Source organism: Heptranchias perlo, chromosome 28 (genome assembly GCF_035084215.1).
Source record: "Heptranchias perlo isolate sHepPer1 chromosome 28, sHepPer1.hap1, whole genome shotgun sequence".
Classification (NCBI taxonomy): domain Eukaryota; kingdom Metazoa; phylum Chordata; class Chondrichthyes; order Hexanchiformes; family Hexanchidae; genus Heptranchias; species Heptranchias perlo.
Window position 1 is genome coordinate 40,088,960 of NC_090352.1, and position 23,216 is coordinate 40,112,175.

At 45.1% G+C, this 23,216-nt stretch overlaps 1 protein-coding gene across 2 annotated transcripts in view; it reads left to right on the top strand.

Moving 5' to 3' along the window:
* smg6 (SMG6 nonsense mediated mRNA decay factor) overlaps nt 1-23,216 on the top strand; it is a 323,207-nt gene that overhangs the window by 216,967 nt on the left and 83,024 nt on the right. The window contains exons 14-15 of one of the 2 annotated variants that reach the window (XM_068008577.1): nt 14,698-14,760; nt 19,753-19,930. In XM_068008577.1, coding sequence (XP_067864678.1) covers nt 14,698-14,751 — 54 coding nt within the window. In that variant the 3' untranslated portion in view covers nt 14,752-14,760; nt 19,753-19,930. Of the gene's footprint in view, nt 1-14,697; nt 14,761-19,752; nt 19,931-23,216 lie in introns of those variants that run through there. The other variant, XM_068008576.1, reaches the window with a different exon arrangement.

Genomic DNA, 23,216 nt, shown 5'->3' on the forward strand with positions numbered 1-23,216 from the left:
CCTCCCGTCTCCCAATACAGGTGTCACCGTGATAGTTGCTCCTGTCCATGTGAGTACAGTGGTGTAGTGGTTTTGTTACTGGACTAGTAATCCAGAACCCTGTACTAAACTATGGGGTATATCAAACCCTGTACTGAACTGTGTTGGGGGTCCAACCCCGTACTGAACTATGTGTAAATATGAAGAATTTGCTCAAGTTCTCCTGACTTCCTCGAACATGGACTCCATCAATTCGAGAATGGTGTGTCAGAGTGTGTGTCAGACTGTGCTGCCCAACGTCAGTCAGGAAAAATTAACAAAGCGAAATGGAAAATTGGACAGATTTGTGTTTATTCAATTTGGGAATAATTCTGTTTGAAGCTTGCATGGACGCAAGTGTTGTTCACAGGAAGGAAGATACCAGGATAAGAGCTCCTGTGAGTGGAGGTATTAAACATTGAAAAATACAAATAGTGTGAGCAACATTACTTCATACTGTACTGTTAGGAATGAGGGGAAATGTGTGGAAACCAGGAAGCACCAGCTCCTAGTCTTTCCACAGCTTGTGCTACTTACTGTTTTTTTTCCCCTTTTCATTCATCAAGCCCTAGGTAGTTGGTATTGTTTCTGTTCTTAAATCTAGTTTATTTTTAGGAGAATTGTTTGAAGTGTCTTCTGCACTCCGGCTCTCCCTCTCCCTGAAAATGAGCAGCACATTCCACGTTCTGTTGCTGCCAGATTGTGAAACATTGAACTAACATTCTGACACGGGAAGGTATCACTGTGGATACAAGGCAGACATCATTTATCTCCCTGGTGCAAGAACGTTTGACTTCGCTCTGGGACCACAATCTGTCATGGTCACACAATGAATAATTTCATGTCGGTGAACCAAGAAGTCAATTTCAGGCTCACGTGTGCAGCCTAACGCAGCCCTGGGGTCGATGTGTCATCGGTCTGGGGAGGTTTCTGAGCAGAATAGACAGAAGCGACAGGTTCCGTATTTTCTACACGATCCATTTCCCTGTACTTGGATTGAAAAGATATTTTTTATTTTAGGCTGGCTGAGAGAGAAATAGCTAGAAAGGAAAAGCCTGAGTAGAGTGGAGAAGGAACGATGGGGTTTTTAACACAACCACCAGTCTCTGATTCTGCCATCATCTAAACTTCATATTAGTAGCGTGCTGATCAATTGAGGGTCATTAATAAGTGGATTGGTTAACTTGTCATCTTAGGCTGCTGCTGTACAATAGTAGACACGTTTGATCTGATCCTATTTCATAGGCATCACTGGCGTTTACAATTAAATACAAACACGTTCCTGTTTGATCCTTTGCTCAGCTGAGCAGCTAATACAATGGAAGCCCCAGGCATGGTGTTAATGTGGGCTTCATTCAGTGCGGGTAAGAGTTAAACGCTGTCTGATGCTGAACAGACAACTTGGCTTGTTTTCCTGATGAATTGAATGTTTGTTACAGTAATTGACAGGTTACACCTTTTCTGGAATAATAGTACGGCTGTGTCTACAAGCAGCCTTGCTGCTGGTGGAACTGCATCACTGCTGAAAAAGGCAGAAGGGCCGTGTTGATGAAGTGTGTTCATGCACCGTTACCCAATCTTAGTCAGGCTCTGAGTGAGGGAGAGTCCATTTCAGTTCATCTGATCACCACAGAATTCAAAAATACGATGCATCACTGATTACCGATGTCCCTCAATTGATTTTTTCGCCCATTGCTGTTCACCCCCCTCTTAAGTGTTATCAGATGCAGTCACCTCCCCAGGCTGTCCATTCCAAACATTCCCCACTCCCTCTATAAAATATATATATATATATATATATATATATAGATATATATCTGATCTCTGCACTCTCCGCTGCTCCGTGTGCAGTCATTCCATCTGATCTGTCCATTTACCTTTCCTCCTTGGTGCTCCACCACATGCCCCACATCGTAATTCTCAGGCCACCATGAACACTTTCTCAGGGTTCAACTTCGATATTTAAAAGACTGCAAACATCTTCGCAACAATTTCTTCTAAAAGGAAAAGGTAACTAGAGGGCTTATTCAAAAAAAAGTTGGGGTTATAAGTGAGTAGCTGTGTTCGTTGGGCTAGCTATACCAGTACCACTTAATCCCAGAAGAAAAAGAGAGAAGGGAAAGACTGTGTACTATTTGGCTATGGTGTATAATATATATTACAATAACACATCAATCATTAAAACGCAGGAAATCCCTAATGCACATTACCTGCAATATCCTAGTGAATAATAATACTCAATCCTTTGACAGTGTGCCTCAATTTTATACAGTCGATCCCTTTTCAATTTTCTAATAATGCCATGGAGAGAAAAGAAGCTCACATTTTAAAAATATTTTACTGCCTTGCTGTTAAACCAGGACTGATGTTTTTGTTTCTCTCTCATCCTTCGACCTGATTCCTCCTTCTATTCCTCCTCCCTTCGGGGGGAATGCAATCTTTGTTGGGTTTGTTGGCATGGTTCATGGTGTCACCTGGATTCTATGAATGAATTAAATGGTTGTGGCTTACTCTAACCCTCGCGGGGGTCTGAGTTTCCGGACCTCGCGGGGGTCTGAGTTTCCGGACCTCGCGGGGGTCTGAGTTTCCGGACCTCGCGGGGGTCTGAGTTTCCGGACCTCGCGGGGGTCTGAGTTTCCGGACCTCGCGGGGGTCTGAGTTTCCGGACCTCGCGGGGGTCTGAGTTTCCGGACCTCGCGGGGGTCTGAGTTTCCGGACCTCGCGGGGGTCTGAGTTTCCGGACCTCGCGGGGGTCTGAGTTTCCGGACCTCGCGGGGGTCTGAGTTTCCGGACCTCGCGGGGGTCTGAGTTTCCGGACCTCGCGGGGGTCTGAGTTTCCGGACCTCGCGGGGGTCTGAGTTTCCGGACCTCGCGGGGGTCTGAGTTTCCGGACCTCGCGGGGGTCTGAGTTTCCGGACCTCGCGGGGGTCTGAGTTTCCGGACCTCGCGGGGGTCTGAGTTTCCGGACCTCGCGGGGGTCTGAGTTTCCGGACCTTGCGGAGTCTCCAGTTACGCGTACCCCTCACAGTAACTGGAGTTACTCTACATCCTTTCCCCTTTCTCTTCCCCTCCTCTCCTCTCCTCTGCCCTCATCTCTCCTTCATTCCTCTACTTTTTCCCTCCCCCCTCTTCTCCACCCTCCTCTCCCCTCTCTTCAGCCAGAAGTGCCGAGTGGATGATCCATCTCAGCCTCCTCCCGATATCCCCACCATCACAGAAGCCAGTCTTCGGCCAATTCGATTCACTCCACGTGATATCAAGAAACGGCTGAGTGCACTGGATAAAGCAAAGGCTATGGGCCCCGACAACATCCCAGCTGTAGTGCTGAAGACTTGTGCTCCAGAACTAGCCGCGCCTCTAGCCAAGCTGTTCCAGTACAACTACAACACTGGCATCTACCTGACAATGTGGAAAATTGCCCAGGTATGTCCTGTCTACAAAAAAAAAGCAGGACAAATCCAATCCGGCCAATTACCGCCCCATCAGTCTACTCTCAATCATCAGCAAAGTGATGGAAGGTGTCGTCGACAGTGCTATCAAGCAGCACTTACTCACCAATCACTGCTCACCGATGCTCAGTTTGGGTTCCGCCAGGACCACTCGGCTCCAGACCTCATTACAGCCTTGGTCCAAACATGGACAAAAGAGCTGAATCCCAGAGGTGAGGTGAGAGTGACTGCCCTTGACATCAAGGCAGCATTTGACCGAGTGTGGCACCAAGGAGCCCTAGTAAAATTGAAGTCAATGGGAATCAGGGGGAAAACTCTCCAGTGGCTGGAGTCATACCTAGCACAAAGGAAGATGGTAGTGGTTGTTGGAGGCCAATCATCTCAGCCCCAGGACATTGCTGCAGGAGTTCCTCAGAGCAGTGTCCTAGGCCGAACCATCTTCAGCTGCTTCATCAATGACCTTCCCTCCATCGTAAGGTCAGAAATGGGGATGTTCGCTGATGATTGCACATTGTTCAGCTCCATTTGCAACCCTCAAATAATGAAGCAGTCCGGGCCCACATGCAGCACGACCTGGACAACATCCAGGCTTGGGCTGATACGTGGCAAATAACATTCGCGCCAGACAAGTGCCAGGCAATGACCATCTCCAACAAGAGAGAGTCTAACCACCTCCCCTTGACATTCAACCGCATTACCATTGCCGAATCCACCACCATCAACATCCTGGGGGTCACCATTGACCAGAAACTTAACTGGAACAGCCATATAAATACTGTGGCTACAAGAGCAGGTCAGAGGCTGGGTATTCTGCGGTGAGTGACTCACCTCCTGACTCCCCAAAGCCTTTCCACTATCTACAAGGCACAAGTCAGGAGTATGATGGAATACTCTCCACTTGCCTGGATGAGTGCAGCTCCAACAACACTCGAGAAGCTCGACACCATGCAGGACAAAGCAGCCCGCTTGATTGGCACCCCATCCACCACCCGAAACATTCACTCCCTTCACCACCGGCGCACTGTGGCTGCAGTGTGTACCATCCACAGGATGCACTGCAGCAACTCGCCAAGGCTTCTTCGACAGCACCTCCCAAACCCGCGACCTCTACCACCTAGAAGGACAAGAGCAGCAGGTACATGGGAATAACACCACCTGCTCGTTCCCCTCCAAGTCACACACCATCCCGACTTAGAAATATATCGCCATTCCTTCATCGTCACTGGGTCAAAATCCTGGAACTCGCTTCCCAACAGCACTGTGGGAGAACCTTCACCACACGGACTGCAGCGGTTCAAGAAGGCGGCTCACCACCACCTTCTCAAGGGCAATTAGGGATGGGCAATAAATGCGGGCCTCGCCAGCAACGCCCACATCCCATGACGGGGCACCGGTACCAATCAAGCAGACACGCGGTTCTTCACTTTGTTTTGTACATTCGCTGGCCTCGTATGTCAAATACTAAAAAGCAAAACTACTGAAAGTAGGAAAGTGAAATTAGGACTCGAAGTAGATTTTCAACTTGCTGCTAGGGTGTAAAACTAGCGTTGCGGATTGTCCTCCCGTTATGGAAACCACCTGATCTTTATTTCCGTTGATATCTATAACAGGCGGCCTATCTGCAACTGGAGGCAAGTTGAAAATCTTCTAAAGCCTTTAAAATAGGTTCAATTTGGTTGGGTCCCTCTTGGCCTATAGGGAGCCCAGGTGTTGCAGTGCAGTTTGAAAAAAGATTGTAGCTACAAGCAAATTTGCTAATTCTTATTTCAAAAGCTTTAATCCTTTCTGAATTGCTGCTAGCAAAATAGTGCAGATAATGCTGTTGATCCTTGTGTTAGGCTGTGGTACATCACTTTGCTTAGGCCCCAAAGCTTTGACTGAAGCCAGCTGTCTAGTGTGGCTTTGAGCTGCTAGCAATGTGCAGCGAGCTACAGCATAGACATCATGCAGTGACAGCTTCTGGCAGTCCTCGACCCACAAAGGGGCCCAGCCAGTTCCGCTAACAGGGACATATAAATCTAATTAGCTGCTGAATGGTGATAACATCAAATGAAAAGGCGTATATACAGCAGTGGCAACAGTTCAGCAGCCTGAACCTCTCAAACAGGAAAATGGGCACCGTGCCAAAATCAATAGAGAGGTAGTTTGTGTTTCTCCACAGCTGCCTTTAGATGTGAATGAAGCTGCTAAAGGCTTTCCTTCCATTCACATGGTGGATGGTTTGGCGTTCATTTAGGTCACTATATAGTAAAATTCTCTATCTGCACCCATTCAAGTTCAGCATCAGAGCAACAATGCAGATAACTTCACATTCCAGTTTACCCTTTCAGCTTGCGCAAATGTGTCTGTGCAGATATGCTGCTTCTGAGCCTGTAGCTGACTCTGCAAGGTTCTTAAATAAAAACAGAAAATGCTGGAAATACATAGGGAGCTCCGTCAGCATCTGTAAAAAGACGCAGCAGGTTAGTGTTTCAAACGGGGCCCATACCCGAACCATTAACTTGTCTTTTCTCTACAGTTGCTGACCGAGCTGCTGTATGTTTTCAGTTTTTCTTTTTATTTATGTAGTTTTCTTGTTTTCTACACTCTTTCACCGTGGTCAAGGGCTCCAGGAGAGCAAGCACTCAGGTCAAGTACTGTGACCCCCTGAGCTCTTCCTTCTCACTGTACCCGTGAGCTGCTGGTAGAGATTCAGGAGGTGCCACCTTGGCTCAGCTCTTACCTCTGAGTCAGAAGGCTGTAGTTTTAAGCTCCTCTTCAGGATTTGAGCTTTATTCCAGGGTGACCCCAGCACTGAGAGAGTGCTGCATTGTTGGACCTGCCATCCTTCAGGTATGACAATAAACCAAGGGTTCAGATAGATGTTAAAGATCCTGTGGCACTATTGGAAAAGCAGGCAGTCCTGGCCAACATTCCTCCCTCAATCACGAACCGATTAACTGGTCACTTATCTCATGGCTGTTTGTGACATTTTGTTGGTGCACAATGCATTCCAAAAAGAGAGGAATTCTCCTTGCAGCGTGCTTTGAGCCATTTGAACGCTATGATGAGACGTTACATAAATGCAAGTGTTTCTTTCCTTTTATCCAATAGGAAGGGGCCCACTTTATCTATGCCTTCAGCAGCCGCTCCTGGGACCCATGAAAAGTCCGGTCTCGCAAGATGTTTGAGGCACAGAGCCTGTCTCCCTTACCACAGTGCACCATGGTAAGGGAGTGCCGAGCCCCTGCCAATGATGGCACGTTAGCAGTATAATATTGACTGAAGAACAGTACATGAAAGGATGCTGTATTACAAAAATCCTTGCCTTTAATGGTGTTTAATATTATTTAAATACTAGGAACTGCTTTAGAACTGCTGAAAGCCACTTGGGAGTAAAGCACGGGACTGGTCACACTCTGATTGATGAATAATGAGGTGTTAAAGTGGCCCGTCTAGATGAACAATAACAGATTAGCATTTCCAGAGGTGGAAATGGGTGAGCCATTAATCTCCCCTTTAAAATACGTGTCCGGGGTCTGGGATGAGAAGCTGTAGATTTAACACAGTCCTCTCCACAGTGGTGACAAGAATCATTGTTCAGATAGTCTGTATTGAAAGCATTGAGCAAACCAGCAACGCTGGGTCTGTAATAAAAATAGAAAATGCTGCAGATGCACAGTAGGTCTGTCAGCCTCTGAAACGAGACAAAACAGGCTAATATTTTTAGGGTAGACTCTTCCTCAGAAATGGAAATTGATAAGCAAGCCCTGTTACTGTATGAACAAAACTGAGGGGAGGGGAAACAGTCAATTAGGTGTCCTGACTCCTGCCACGGAGAGACAGGTTTAATAATCTGTGAACAAGTGTTTTTTGACCCCCTTCTCCTTTCTAATATCTTTTCACTGCTGGCCAATATTTATCCCTCGCCATCACTAAAACAGATGATCTGATCATTATTACATTGCTATTTATGGGATCTTGCTGTGCGCAAATTGGCTGCCGCATTTCCTACATTACAACAGTGACTACACTTCAAAAGTACCTCGTTGGCTGTAAAGCGCTTTGGGACGTCCTGAAGTGAAAAGTGCTATATAAATTCTTTTTCTTTAAATTGTCTTGCTAATCTCTTTCCTGTTCAGGTGCAGGGTCTACATCTGGAAGTTACTCTGCCTTTTCCCATTACAGATGCTGATTTCCCTGCTGTCCCTATGCTGTCTCATTACACAGACTGAGCACTGAAACATGATTTGCTGTTGTATATTAAGAGTTGTTTTGGAGTAGACGAGGTTCTGTAATCTCCTGTACTGTAGAATAGGCTGAATAGCCTTGCTCATCTGTATTTATCATGAACCCAGTTACATTGTGGGGCACTGTTCCCGAGCAACAGCTGGCCATGATTCATGACTTTGTTTTGTCTCACTTGACCTTCCTCGATAGCTGGAGAAGGTCAATACAGGCCAGCAATCAGCAAACTGCGTTACCGCCTGTTCGCAAAGGCTGGCAAGCTGAGCTCAGCTCTCCTACAGCCAGGTAAATGGCTGCTGTGCTGCGGAAATGGTTACGGGAATGGAAAAAGTAAATCCAGAGCATGAAATTCAATTCAATAGAGAGAGTAGGACAAGAGGACACAGGTTCAAAGTAGGAAAAGGTAAATTAGGACTGATGTCAGAAAGTACTTCACACGAGTGATCAAGATTTCAAATGATTTGCAGGTAGAGCAGTAGAGGCAAAAAGCCTTAACCTTCAATCAAGAAACAAGTAGATGCTGCAATGAGGAAACGGGGGCCTTTCTGAATGGATGAATTAAGATGGGCCAAATGGCTGCCTTTATCCACAGTTATTCTGTGACCAATGTATATTGGTCACAGTGCTGCCTTATTTACCTTACAGCACTGCAGCCAGTAAAGTAATGGGGACATGAGAGCATTCTCCTCCAGAGGAAATCCTTCCGTGTGTGTATCTGAAAGGCTGCATTATTTTCACACAGAACATCGAGTCTACAGCACAGAAACAGGCCGTTCGACCCAACTGGTCTATGATGGCATTTATGCCCCCACAAGCCTCCTCCCACCCATCTAATTCTATCAGCATATCGTTCTATTCCTTTCTCCCTCATGTGCTTATCTACGTTCTCCTTAAATGCATCTATGCTATTTGCCTGAACTACTCCGCGTTCTCCACATTCTCACCACTCTCTGGGTAAAGAAGTTTCTCCTGAATTCCGTATTGGATTATTTTATATTTATGAGCTCTAGTTTTGGACTTCCCCACAAGTGGAAACATTTTCTCGACGTCTACCCTATCAAAACTTTCATAATCTTAAAGAACTCTATCAGGTCACTCCTCAGCCTTCTCTTTTCTACAGAAGAGAGTCTCAACCTGTTCAGCCTTTCCTGATAAGCACATCCTCTCAGTCCTGGTATTATCCTTGTGAATCTTTTTTGCACATTCTCCAATACCTCTATATCCTTTCTATAATATGGAGACCAGAACTGTTCACAGTGTGGTCTAACCATGCTTCTATACAAGTTTAACATAACTTCTCTGCTTTTCGAAAACACAGTTATTTGTATAATACCTGAGCATCGTCTTCTTGGAATTGTAACAAAGCACAATAAGGTACGGTAATAATTTGTATATTATTTCACAACTGTAACAACTAATAAGGAGTGGTTGGGCAGGGAATCTCAATTCTCACATTGCTGTGGAATTTTTTTCATTCAGTTTTCTTAATATTATTTATAATATTGGAATGGAATGCACTGCCTGAAAGGGTGGTGGAAGCAGATTCAATAGTAACTTTCAGGGAATTGGACATATACTTAAAAAGGAAAAAATTGCAGGGCTATGGGGAAAGAGCAGGGTAATGGGACGAATTGGATAGCTCTTTCAAACAGCCAGCACAGGCACGATGGGCCAAATGGCTGCCTCCCATGCGCTATGATTCTAAATGGTTGTTGGCATGTTAATGTCCACTGGCTCTGATGATATGATTATTTCAGTCAGGGTCAGTTCTTGAAGTAGCCTGGAGGTCACTGCATTTATCTGTTTGTCTTTTCACTTCGGTCTCTGAATAGTCGTAATTTTGTAATCAAAGCAATCCTAAATAATTGATACCATGCACGGTGGGCAAGACCTTCCCTTAGGAACATTAGGCCTTTAACCGAGACGGTACATGTAGGTGTTTCAGTATAAACTCTTCCCATCATCTAGGTTACTTCTTTAAATAAAACCTTCCTTGTATGGGGTATTTGAATTGTTAGTTTATTTCCCTCCCCATTGGAGCCCCCCTCCCCCCGTTTCCGCATTCAGCAGGGACCTGCTTAGCTGACATCTGAGGCTACAGGACCCACCGCGGGGTGACACAGGAGCGGAAAAGGCCATTAGGCCCAAATAACACATCCCTTTTTGATTGATCTCCACCCCACCTACCTGCCTCTTAACCCCTTCTTTCTCCAGAAGCACATCTGGTTGTCTCTTGAGCCCATTTGAACTACATTCAAGCCCACATCCGTATAATGCACACTTTTTCAGAATTCTGATTCTTTTCACATTAACTCATTGTTAAATCATGTGCTGGTTAAAAGCACGAGGTTTAAAGCGTGTCCTTTAGCATAAATTTTCACAGCTTTCAGTAAGCTGTTTACTCACATAAATGCATGCGGCCACTGTCCCATGTGCACAAAATATTTCAGTCACTTTGAGATGTTGAGTCGGATTGACAAAATAAACTGAGATAGATCCCTTGGGTAATGGTTACTGACACAGCTACACTCCACTATAGATAAGGTCACCAACCCTCCAGGATTGACCTGGAGTCTCCAGGAATTAAAGATTAATTTCCAGGAAACTGCTACAACTTGGGAGAAAAATCAGTGGGGCATTAAGAAAAAATTTATTTCATTTTCTTTGAACACTTTCATGTATTGGTTACAAAAATATTGGTGATGGGGAAAAAAGGCTGTTTGACAGTTAAGAATCGTCCAGTCGGATAATGAAGAGTCTGTTCCCTTTCCATTCGGCCGTGGGAAGGTGGTGTGTGTAAGGATGGACAAGTCGGGCGACCAATGGCAGGAGTATGGAGGCGGGGCAGTTGGAGGCAGGTCATGTAATGAAACCTCCAGGAATACGTCCTGCCAGAGTGGACAACCCTAAATGTAGACTCTGTTAAATTTAAGAGTGTACAGACCAACAACGGCATCTTACAACTCCAGTCATTCAAACTGAAAAAAAATGCCATAGTGAATAATTTGCCTGAATCAACTTTATCAGAGTCCTTTTCATAATATAGTTCCAATTAGATCACCCCTCAGTCTCTGAGTAAACAAGTCCAACTTCCTTAAGCTTTGCTCAGATGTAAATTCCTACTAACCGGATTCATCTTTGTTGTCCCCTCTGTAGCTCCTCAAGGGCAATAATATCCTTCCTAGGATTAGGTGACAATAACTGCCCACAGTATTACAGATAAGATCTGATCAATACTCTACACAATACCATCTCACTTCTTTTGCACACTTTACTAATGCAGTCTAGTATCTGGTCCGCACCCGAGCCCTCTGCTCGCAGTTCCATAGATTTATCCACAAGTACACCTGAATATTTCATGATCAGCACACTGTAGAATTGTACTGATTAACTCATCCTTTCCTGCCTTAGGCTTGTGTTCCCCTAACTTTCCAATAGTGCTTATACTTACATAGAAACTCATTGATTGGTGGGTAGGAGGGTGGCCGACAAGACTCAAACTTTGAAGAAGATGAAGCTCCGTGAAATTTCTCCCTAACCCCCGTGGTAGTCGTGAAGCGCCAGGATATCTCTTCGCTATTGCAGGAATCAGCACTCTCCACCAGCTTTTCTTTCTTTTTGTTTGTGCTCCGCTCAGCACAATTATCCAGGCTGATAGAGGGGGCAAGGCCACAAGGAGGACTGCGTTAGATCGATAAGGACGTAGGACTTCTGTTCACTTCCCAAGACCAGTTTTAGATAGCGAAGCCCAAAGTATCAGAAGGAAACTGACTTCAGCTCTAACTGAAAGGCAATCAGCTGTAGGGAAATGTAGTTGTGTCAGCCAGACAAGTGAAACAGGGTCAGAAACTTGCACCAATGCAGCTGTGCTGCACGGGCACTTCCTATGGTTATGAAAGGTGCTGTTAACTCTCAAATTATCAACCACTTTGACAGATCTGGTCTGATCCATGATCGCCAGTGTAGTTTTCTGCATGGCGTCTCTGGAACTCTGCTCTTGCCCATTTTGATTCATTTGTCATTGCTTTGGACAAAGCCTTTGATGGGGGTCAGGTAGCCTCCCACGGAAGCTGTGTGTGTTGCTCACAGTTTTTTCTCAAGTTGTGTTACATTTGCCTACAGTCTAGTAAAACTTTGCTTCACTCCACCCTGGGGCAGTCTAGTTGTCCTGCCTATCCATGTGAGGGTCCTATCTCGTGGAATAAATGAATGAAGGTTAAAGTACATTAGTTGCTCTAGGTGTTGCAGTCCATAATTCCACATTCCCATACTTTTTTTCTATTCTTTTGGACTCATGTGAAGTATCAACTCTGAAGGCTTCCTAAATGCAGGTATTCTGGCCCTTTCTGCATTTAGTTATTTGATAAGATAGAATCATAGAATGATTACAGCACAGGAGGAGGCCCTTCAGCCCATCGAGCCTGTGCTGGCTCTTTGTAAGGGAAATCCAGTTAGTCCCATACCCCTGCTCTTTCGCCGTAGCCCTGCAAATGTTTTCCCTTCAAGACAGCCTTGATGTGTTTCTCATGTGTATGTCTACATAGTTCCCTCTCCCTTTCCTTTAACCAGATGACAAATGCAGTAACGTAGTCTCGTTTTGAAGCTTATGTTGGATCTTCGATCAAAAGATCTGGAGAGATTACCTGAGTAGATTTCAGTAACTGACACCTCTGACTGAACTTCTCACAAATTGAGACCCAGACCTCAGGGCCCAAGGTTTGAGCAGGCCCAGCCCACAACTTTATTAAAGTTTCAGTTACAACTTTTAACTGATTAGAGTAATGTCAGCCTATTTATACTTTTAGTTTATGATATGGAGGTATAATGGCTGCCTTCTCTGTTTGTTTTGAAATGTGACTCTTGGATCTGATTGGCCCCTGCTAACCACCTGACTGATTATATCACATGGCTATCATCACTTAGTTAACACAACCAATCAGAAAGGAAGTTGGAATACTGCATTCAGACAGATCCAAAAAAAAGTTTAGTCCATAGATTTATATAATGTTGGCGTTGCGGGGGGGCCCCTGTGGCGTTGCGGGGGGGCCCCTGTGGCGTTGCGGGGGGGCCCCTGTGGCGTTGCGGGGGGGCCCCTGTGGCGTTGCGGGGGGGCCCCTGTGGCGTTGCGGGGGGGCCCCTGTGGCGTTGCGGGGGGGGCCCCTGTGGCGTTGCAGGGGGGGCCCTGTGGCGTTGCAGGGGGGTGGCCCCCGCGCCCTGTGGCGTTGCGGGGGGGGCCCTGTGGCGTTGCAGGGGGGTGGCCCCCGCGCCCTGTGGCGTTGCGGGGGGTGGCCCCCCGCGCCCTGTGGCGTTGCGGGGGGTGGCCCCCCGCGCCCTGTGGCGTTGCGGGGGGTGGCCCCCCGCGCCCTGTGGCGTTGCGGGGGGGGGCCCTGTGGCGTTGCAGGGGGGTGGCCCCCGCGCCCTGTGGCGTTGCGGGGGGGTGGCCCCCGCGCCCTGTGGCGTTGCGGGGGGGGCCCTGTGGCGTTGCGGGGGGGTGGCCCCCGCGCCCTGTGGCGTTGCGGGGGGGTGGCCCCCGCGCCCTGTGGCGTTGCGGGGGGGTGGCCCCCGCGCCCTGTGGCGTTGCGGGGGGGTGGCCCCCGCGCCCTGTGGCGTTGCGGGGGGGTGGCCCCCGCGCCCTGTGGCGTTGCGGGGGGGTGGCCCCCGCGCCCTGTGGCGTTGCGGGGGGGTGGCCCCCGCGCCCTGAGGCGTTGCGGGGGGGGGGCCCCCGTGGCGTTGCAGGGGCCCTGTATCATTAAGTAATAGCAAACTACAGAGGTGAAAACATTGTTCACTCTGTGAAACTCAGTCTCCCAAGAGGCTGTCATTTGGAAACAGGAGTGAAATGGATTTTGGACAGTTGAATGTTGCTTGTATTTTGAGGCCAATCTCTGCTGTTGTTGCTGGTGCTATAAATTGTAAAACGCCTTCTAATATTGTGGCCCTCTGGTCACAATGAGGGCTTTTGGAACCCTCAACAACCATTCATGGAAGGATTCATTGTTATTCAACCCAGTACTGAAGATATACTTGGAGAAATCCACAACTACAATTTAAATATCAGTTTCGCAAATTTCTATTTCAAAGCTATAAAAACTGCATTGTGGTGTGAACAGACTTTTAATCTTTGAGACTTTATTGCTGGGCAGAGGGTCTCAAGTGTTTGAGCAATGGGGAAAGGGAGTTAGTGTCAGAGAAAGAAGTGGGTATGGAGCTTTGCGGCAATTGTTAGCTCAGCACCATCAGAACCAGAATCATAGATCTCAGCTGCCTTCAATGTTTAGTGTACCCACATAATTAGAAGTAAATATTCACTCGCATGTCCCGTTCTTTGCCTGTGACTTTGTGATTTCGTAGCTTTAGGCTTTTGTTGAATAAATGGCATCCTGCTGTGTTCTGGATCCTTAACACTTCATCATTTCCTCTTTTTAAAGAAAAGCTAAAAGGAGTGATTTTTTTTTTGCCCCTTTTATCTCTCAATTTAAGAAGTGCAGAACTTCTCGTTCCTGTATTTAAAGCTCTTTGTGCTCACTCACTTGGGCCACTTGAGTTGTAATGAATGACGTCTTTTACAGTTTTAAAAAAAAAACCTGTTTTGGTTAAATGACATTGCCGAGAAATGAAGAGATCTCGTAAGGGCCACGCCTACTGACGTCAAACTCATTTAGGTAATAAAACCAATGTCACCAGGGGCTGTCCTTGCATGGGAACTATCTGTCCCTCAGAACTTTAACGCAGGAGGATGTTGTCATGGAAACTCAGGACACCTGACTGAACGAGCAGAGAGATAAGTGGCAAAGACAGCCGCACAATGAAACGGAGAAAAAAGTGAATAATACAACGCCATTAACTGCAGCTGTTTAGTTCCCTGTTGAGGGCTTTCACTTCTTTTTTTAATATATCCATTTTTAAAAATGTATCAATTTTTTTCCTTTATGATACAGAGAGCACGGGGTAGGAAACTACAACTGGTGAGAATAGTAATAACAAACCTGCCCTCTCTAAACAGGAACTAAAACTGAAGAAAAGAAGAACCCTGGAGCCAAACCAACTAACCTCTTGACCTCAACAGGTAATAACATCAAGAGGAGCTTTAATTTCCTCTGGTACATCACTGGTTAACACGTTTGCATATAATTCCTTCACGTTCAGTTTTAACACGGTTTATTTTTAAACGGATTAACACCTACGATAAAATAGTGCACAAAAGAATTTTATACATTCAGCTCAACTGGTGCAGTACCAGAGGAAATGAAAGCCCCCAGGGGTTTTGGCCAACCTCATAGCATCAGCAGGTAGCCTCAACCGAAGTTCTAGCTGACCTCATGCACTTGGCAGGTAATAATCCAGCCAATTGTTAGGAGTTTTTCTGTTTGAGTAGGTAGGGTGACTTTGCCTGCAAACCAACTGAAGAACTTGGTAAAATGCACACACTTTTCTTCCACTCAATGGTGTCGTTCTTACCAGCTGACACTGACTCACTTGTCTAATTCCGTTGATAAAGGGCCGTATCAGGATCTTCATCGTGTCTCGTATCTTGTTCTGTTGCACACTTCCTTAGCATGCTCAGACCGTGTTCCAAATGTGGTCTCTGGTCTATTTTTCCAACTTTGCAAGTTAGCCTTCCATTAACATGTAAGCAGGATCTTCGAGGTCACGGACAGTTCGGAGTAAACCCAACAGAACTTTCAGTTCTGTCAGCAAGACGATCACCTGAGCAAGCTCTTCTGTGTTCACATCGATCTATATTCTGACTAGAACAGATGGGGCTCTGACATGCTTTAGTGTAAGGTTTATAAGATTCGTCAGCTGAGGGTTCATGTCAAATATTGGTTTTAGTGGGAAATAAGACTTGAGCCAGTCAGAGTGCTTTTTCTCGATCCTGCACAGATCTCCCAAATTGCTGTGATTGTGACTGCAGACTAGCAGTTTTGTAAAGAAGGAAGCGACTGGTGTGGATAAATGCCATGGATAAATGAAGAGGTTAGAAAACGATTAACATTGAAGAAGAGAGCTTGTGAGGACTATAAGAATAGTAATAAAAATCTAAAGGAGAATGAGAAAATAAGTAGAGAGGTTAAGAGCAAGGAAAGCTAAGAGGGTGTATGAGGAAAAAAGTTCATAAAAATATCAAAAGGAACAGTGAAGTGCTTTACAAATATATCAGTTAAAAAGAGAATATATCATTTAAAAGTGAGGTGGGACCTAAAAGGAGAGGATTGTCAATTTATAGATGATGATCAAAAGAATGGCAGTGATATTTAGTAAGTACTTCACATCAGTCTTTACTAAAGAGAAAGATGGCAGAGAGGAGACTAATCCTGAAGTAATTGAGAGCGAGATGAGCAATATTAGGATAGAAAGAAAATTTTAGATAAGTTAGTTAGGCTAAAGGAAGACGAAGGGCTAGGGCATGATGGAATACATCCTAAGACCCTGAGGAAGGAAATTGCCGAGGCTCTAGAAATGATAATTAGGGCTCTACTGAGTGTGTGTGAGCCAGAGGACTGGAGAATGGCCAATGTAGTCTCATTTTTAAAAAGAGAAACAGCTAATCCAGGTAATTACAGGCCTGTTAGTTTAACATCCAGGGTAGGGACTAATTTAGAGTCTTTAATTAAGGATGAATTTACCAGGTATCTAGATAAATAGTAAATAGTTAGAAATAGTCAACACAAATTTCAAACAGGATGTTTGTGCTTGACAAACCTCATAGAATTCTTTGAGGAGGTAACAGACATGGTGGATGGAGAAATGCAGTGTACATGAATGTGAAAATTGGGAGGTTTTCATTAGAACAACGCAGATTACAGGGCAATATAAGTGTTTAAAACGATGAAAGGATGGTTAGGGTAGATAGAAGCAGACTGTTTCCAGTCGTTGAGGGGTCCAGAATGAGGAGCCAGAGATACAATTAAGTGCAAGAAATTCAGAACAGAGGGCAGGAGGAACTTCTTTACACAGAATTGTGAGGTTGTGAAATTCACTTCCTGGGTTACTGGTTGATGCACCAACTATGTCAAGATTCGAGACTAGATTGGATAGGTGGATGAAGGAAAAGGATTTGAAGGGATATGGGAACAGGGTGGGTAAATGTGATTAGGCCAATTTGCTCGCACGGAGGGTGAACAGACTGGTTGGACCACATTGCCTGTTTCCTGTTGTAACTTCTGGGTACTTCTATGTCTGTGCCAACTCTTTGATAGAGCATTTCAAAACTAATTCCACTGTCCTCTCTTCCCAAAGCTCTGTCTCTTCCTTTACTTCAAATCTTTATCTTACAGGAAGCTGTAAAAGATAGTTAACGGGATACAGAAAGTAAACCCAAAACAATACTTTGATACATCAATTGTAAACAATTTTACAACACCAAGTTATAGTCCAGCAATTTTATTTTAAATTCACAAGCTTTCGGAGACTTCCTCCTTCCTCAGGTAAATGTTCAGGATCTCCTTGAAGCCTACGCATTTATACATATAGAACAATACATGGTGTTTACAGACTGCCCCTGCAACTGCCCATTGCCAAGGCAATTACCGTGTTCAGACAGAGAGGTGTCACCTGCAGAACCCCCGAATACACATTCAACAAAAAAACAAACAGGGAAAAAAAACAGAGAAGAAAAACAGAGAGAGGCAGAAACATCCGGAAGGCAGAGAGAGCCAGCAAATGACCCATTGATACATCAACGCAACAAGACTTGAGGGCACGGAGTCAGGGCTGTGAAGGGCAGGTTTAGGATAGACTGGGAATTTTTTTTTTACAGAAGGTGGTCAGTAGTTTAGATATCTCTGGAGCTTTCTCTCTCTCTCTATCTCTTCCCCCCCCCCACCCCCACCCCTTGCTCTCTGTTACCTTCTCTCTCCCCCAACTCTCTCTTTCTCGCTCTCCTTTTTCTCTGTCCCTTATTCTTTCTTTCTTTCTCTCTCTCTCTCTCTCTCTCTCTCTCTCATTCCCTTGCACTCACTTTCACTCTGTCTCCCACTTACGTTTTCTTGCTCTCTTACTTCCAGATAATTGGCAAAAGAACCAGAGGGGAGATGAGGAGAATATTTATGCAGCGAGTTGTGATGATCTGGAATGCATTAGCTGAAAGGGCGGTGGAAGCAGATTCAATAGTAACTTTCAGAAGAGAATTGGATAAATACTTGAAAAGGAAAAATTTGCAGGGCTACGGGGAAAGAGCAGGAGAGTGGGACTAATCACAGTCATTGCCAACTCAGCCATTGGGAACGGTCTGTTTGAGTGAAATTGAACCAACTCTAACCACCGCACTTCAACAAGTGATGGGTTCATCATTTAGGCTGTATTTACACTACAACTTTAGCAGTTGTCATGTTGCACTGACACTAAGGTTGAAGTATAATTCTTTTTATTGTGTTTTTTCTTAGTTTAAATTAGGTTTTAAGCAGCACACTAATGTAAAAGTCAACATTGATTAGAGTTCAGAGACTTGCCAAATCCCTTCAAAGGGACAAAACAACCGTAATGTGAGAATTTTTGATCGCAAAACTCATCTGAGCACACCACTAGAAACGATCACGGCAATCCAACTGAGGCAATAACTCATCCTAATCCAAAGTGGGTCATATTAGTTGATGGTACTTTGATCTGTGTGTTGCCAGATTTTATTAATGGCCTAAAACAGACACAGTGTATATTTACTGTATGCATCAATCACCACATGTTGGCAATGCCTGCCTTCAAAGAGCTTTGTGCATAAAAAATCCCACACATTTCATATATTGGCATTACAGCCTTGTCTGGCCATGAGGTATGGGGATAGAACACAACTAGGTGGATATGTACCTGTGCAAATCCTGCAAAGACTGTTCTGGTGATTTACTAAAGAATCAGATTGCTGTTTGTCTCTGGAAAAAATATTTATTCATCCCAAGTTCAGAAAAGAAGGTTTCAAAGGTTCTGATTTGACTGTTTAACCCCCTGTGAACTGGCTTCATACTGCCATATTTCACTGATTTATTGTCTCGCTTATTCTGCTTCTGAAAATAGGTTTATTAGTGAACAAACCTTTTTAATAGTCTCTTACAAAAAGTGTCTGGCATGCTGATATCTGTCTTCCAACGTGACACGATGTATGCTGAAGTCCTACATACTACCTCATAGCAATAAAAAGGTTCAGTGTTCACTCGGAGTATGCTCTCCCGAGCTACTTTGTGCATAACCTTACGTCTTGGTTCGTAGGAAACGATGGCTTGCCTGTAGAAAAAAATATCTGGGGTGAGCTTGTATCGTAACCATATTCTTCTTGTAATTTGGCAGCTATTTGTAAAAAATTTGTAGGTCAGCATTTTATTTGGCTGTGGGAAATTGAACTCTGAGTAAATTAAATGAACTACTAGCCACCAGTATCTGTAATTGTTGCCAGTGTAATATTCCGTGATGTGAGAAATTCATTTGTGCTCAAAAACCCTTGTATTCATTGAATGCAAAAACGCTTAGTTTTATACTCTGTAGAAAAAACTCCCCTCGATTTCTATACAATAATTTGAAATAAAAAGCAAGCATTATGGTTTCAGAATTGGTGCTGTGTGTAGTCAGCACTTTGTGGAAGTGTGAGTGAACCTATGTCAGCACCCTCCTGACCAGAAAAGGCTCACACAAATTACTTAATGTCTGTGCCCCGGCTTAAGGTCAAGTCTGAAACTCTGGTTTTGTGGTCACAGGTCGTACTAATGTCAAGTGGCTGACGCTCAGTATGATAATGGGTGGTTAAAATTAGACAAAGGAGGAAGTTGATGCTATTGTGGAAATGCTTTTCAGTTTCCTTTTTGCGACCTATACCTTCTTTGAGTTGCTGCTCGTTCTTTTTACTGTTCCTCTTACGTAACGTTGGTGGTACGTAGCGACTTTTCTGGTGCATGCATTTGGACCACCTTGTGACCCTCCCTGTGGCTTCTGATTCTTTCTCCAGCCCGGCCTCAGCTGTCCCCTTGGTAGCCTCAATGCTGTTTGACACGTTTCTCATGAGCCTTTTGGCATTTGACCAACACTGTGGGTTTTTTCCCCCCTTAATGTTCTGGTTTCCTCCCCAAAACACTAGGTAATAGCGGCTGACTGCAAGAGGGTCACAGTGCTAAAGTACTTCCTGGAAGCTCTGTGCGGCCAAGAAGAGCCTCTGTTGGCATTCAAGGGTGGAAAGTATGTGTCAATGGCACCCATCCCAGACAGCCTGGGAAAGGAAGATGGAAGCCAGCAGGGAAAACAACTGGAGGATCAGGTACAGTACACCAGAGGGTTTTTTTTTCATTCCATTTCCTGAAATTCCACTGCTGCTACGAGATCCACATGCTGTTTTCTATTTCACTTTTTAATGGATGATTTAATGGAGCTAACCTCGGAAAGGTCAAGGTTCAGGAGTAGGATAAAGTTTATAGCTGTGGCACTGATTTCACAGGGGGCCTCGCTTGGAGCACTGATACAGGAAGAGACAAACTCATTGGTTTGTGTGGAAAATTGAACAGCAGCCCACATCCTGATATGATTAGGGATTTTGCTGGTGTTCCTGCTCTGTGCAGTCTTTTTCATATACTCCCTTAAAGCTGCACTATCCCCAGTTCTTTGTTCACTAAATTCTCTTCTCCCTCAGAATCAATTCATCACGTGGATGCACGAGCTTGTGTATCCCTCACGTAGTTCAGACAATGAGAAGCTGAGTCAGCTGCTTCCCGTCACAGCCTTGTTTATTGACGGACTGAATAGTCTACATAAACAAATTGCTGACGGCCTTTGTGTGTTTCTTTTGATGACATCTCTGGTTGATGGGCTGCCATGTTGGTTAAAAGTGCTAATGGTGGCTATAAGCACTGCAGTAGCTAAGGACTAAAAGTGCCCACCTTCTGTCTTCCCCCCATCCCACCTGGCCCATGGATAAAAGTTTTTAGACAGTGGTAAAGTATATATTAATTGGATATGGTAATAGAGGGAACGTAGGAACAGCTGTAGGTCATTCAGCCTCTCAAACTTGTTCCACCATTCAGTTAGATCATGGCTGATCTATACCTCAACTCCATTTAAGGTATGGATCACCTTTGTTCCATATCGCTTGATACCCTTACCCAACAAAAATCTATCGATTGCAGTCTTGAAAATTTCAGTTGACCCCCAGTGTCCAAACCCTTTTGGGGAAGAGTGTTCCAAATTTTCACTACCCTTTGTTTGAAAAAGTGCTTCCTGATTTCACCCCTGAACGGCTTAGCTCTAATTTTAAGATTATGCCCCCTTGTTCTGGACTCTCCCGCCAGTGGAAATGGTTTCTCAGTAGCTACTCTATCAAATCCTTTTCATAGAATCATAGAAGTTTACAACATGGAAACAGGCCCTTCGGCCCAACATGTCCATGTCGCCCAGTTTATACCACTAAGCTAGTCCCAATTGCCTGCACTTGGCCCATATCCCTCCATACCCATCTTACCCATGTAACTGTCCAAATGCTTTTTAAAAGACAAAATTGTACCCGCCTCTACTACTGCCTCCAGCAGCTCGTTCCAGACACTCACCACCCTTTGAGTGAAAAAATTGCCCCTCTGGACCCTTTTGTATCTCTCCCCTCTCACCTTAAATCTATGTCCCCTCGTTATAGACTCCCCTACCTTTGGGAAAAGATTTTGACTATCTACCTTATCTATGCCCCTCATTATTTTATAGACTTCCATAAGATCACCCCTTAACCTCCTACTCTCCAGGGAAAAAAGTCCCAGTATATCTAACCTCTCCCTATAGATTTTAAATACCTCGATTAGATCACCCCTCAACCTTCTAAACTCAAGGGAATATAAACCAAGTTTATGTAGCCAGTCCTCATAATTTAACCCTTTAACCCTGGTATCATTCTGGTGACTATGCACTGTACCCCTTCCAAGGCAATATATCTTTTAAAAAGGGGGGAAAGGAAAGGAGCTAACCTTCCTTACCTCCCACCACTGATTCCTGTGTTTGTGGATAACAGCAGTGTTTGATAGCTGGTAAGCTCTACAAAACCCACACATATCAGAGAATCAGTTCCAATCTCATTGCAGATAAGATGCATGCTCCACACCTCTGTGGTTGTAGATTTGTGTGCTACCTCTGTTCTGCTGTCCAACCTGCCAGTTGATTATAGTGGGCTGTATCTGCTCACTCCATGGCAAAGTGACTGAGTCCCTGTGTAATAATCTCTGTGTTACTGTACAATCAGCCAAAAAATTGCACTTCAAATGCGCTCCTCGCCCTCCTATCCTGTTAGCTACAGTTCACGGAGTAACAGTAGGGTTGGTCTAGTTGGCCTCAGTGTCCCTGGACTACAGAGGAGGAAAATCAGCAGAGTTCCTGCTACTCATCACTATCCATTGACCCACGCTGGGACTGCGCGGGCGTCCGTCTGTGCCCGTGTCCATCCCCGAATGTCCAGTCAGGACAGGAGGAGTTGAGCATTGAGGTCCCTTGTAGTTGAGCAGCCTGCCGACTCTTACTGTCTGGGCTCACGTGAAGAATGGCCTTGCCGGGAATGTATTGGAGATTGGCGGGTGACTCTAAAACTGCCCCAGCAAGAGTCAGCGCCTTAAAGATGAAAAGGGGAGGGCACTGGTTCCAAAAGTTTGAAAACCAGTTGGCAAAGAGGAGCCTGGAATGTACCACATTACCAAGGGAACATTCTTTTGTTTAGTGACTGGTGCCAACGAATACTCAGCATCTGATTCAAGTCCTGAGAGGATTTTACAATTGGAAAAAAAATATTAACAGAAATAAGGTAAGATGGCACAATTGGTATTTGCACAGGAAGTTGGAGTGACAGTACCTGATCTCTGCTCCCTGCCACAAGCCACAGTTGCCTGGCTAATGGCTCACAGCACTACAGTACAGAAGGTCTCAAAGCCACTCTCACTAAGGCAAGGATCTCCATGTACTGCCAGAAAATAATGCAAGGAGCCAACGTCTCTCAACTTTCTGGAGATGTTACTGTGGAAAAGAAAGCCCATTTATTCTGAATCTCTCAGTTCATATTTATTATAAATCAGCGACAGCTTGCCCTCTCTTGAGACTGAGAGCTTCTACTTGGGGCGGCTACGCTTTAAATCTTTGGAGTGTCACACAGATACTGGAAAGCTGCCTGAAGTACCTGTTTCACCTCGTTGTGTAGGGATGGAATTCTATAGTCTGCCTCACCTTGCCAATTTTTATTTTTTAATTCCCTTTCTCTCCTGAAAGTGTTAACTCTCACTGAGGTACAGGTTCCACAGGCACCAACCCACCCAACTGGCCATTCTTGTGTGAGCCTTGACTAAGGCTATTTAACTGTGGATGATATCACAACTGAGTCTTACCTATCCTCACCTGTCAGCTGTTTACATGGGCTTTAGCAGGGGCCTGTAGATAGCAGTCAGAAGCAGGCATCCTCACCCGGGGCACTAAGGCCACTTGTCACACTCCTGCCACCACCCCAGGCGAGCTCAGCTCACTCGGCAGTGGAATCAAGGATCACCTTGGGAAGTTCGGTTCCACGCCATGCAGTACATTACCAACTTAGCA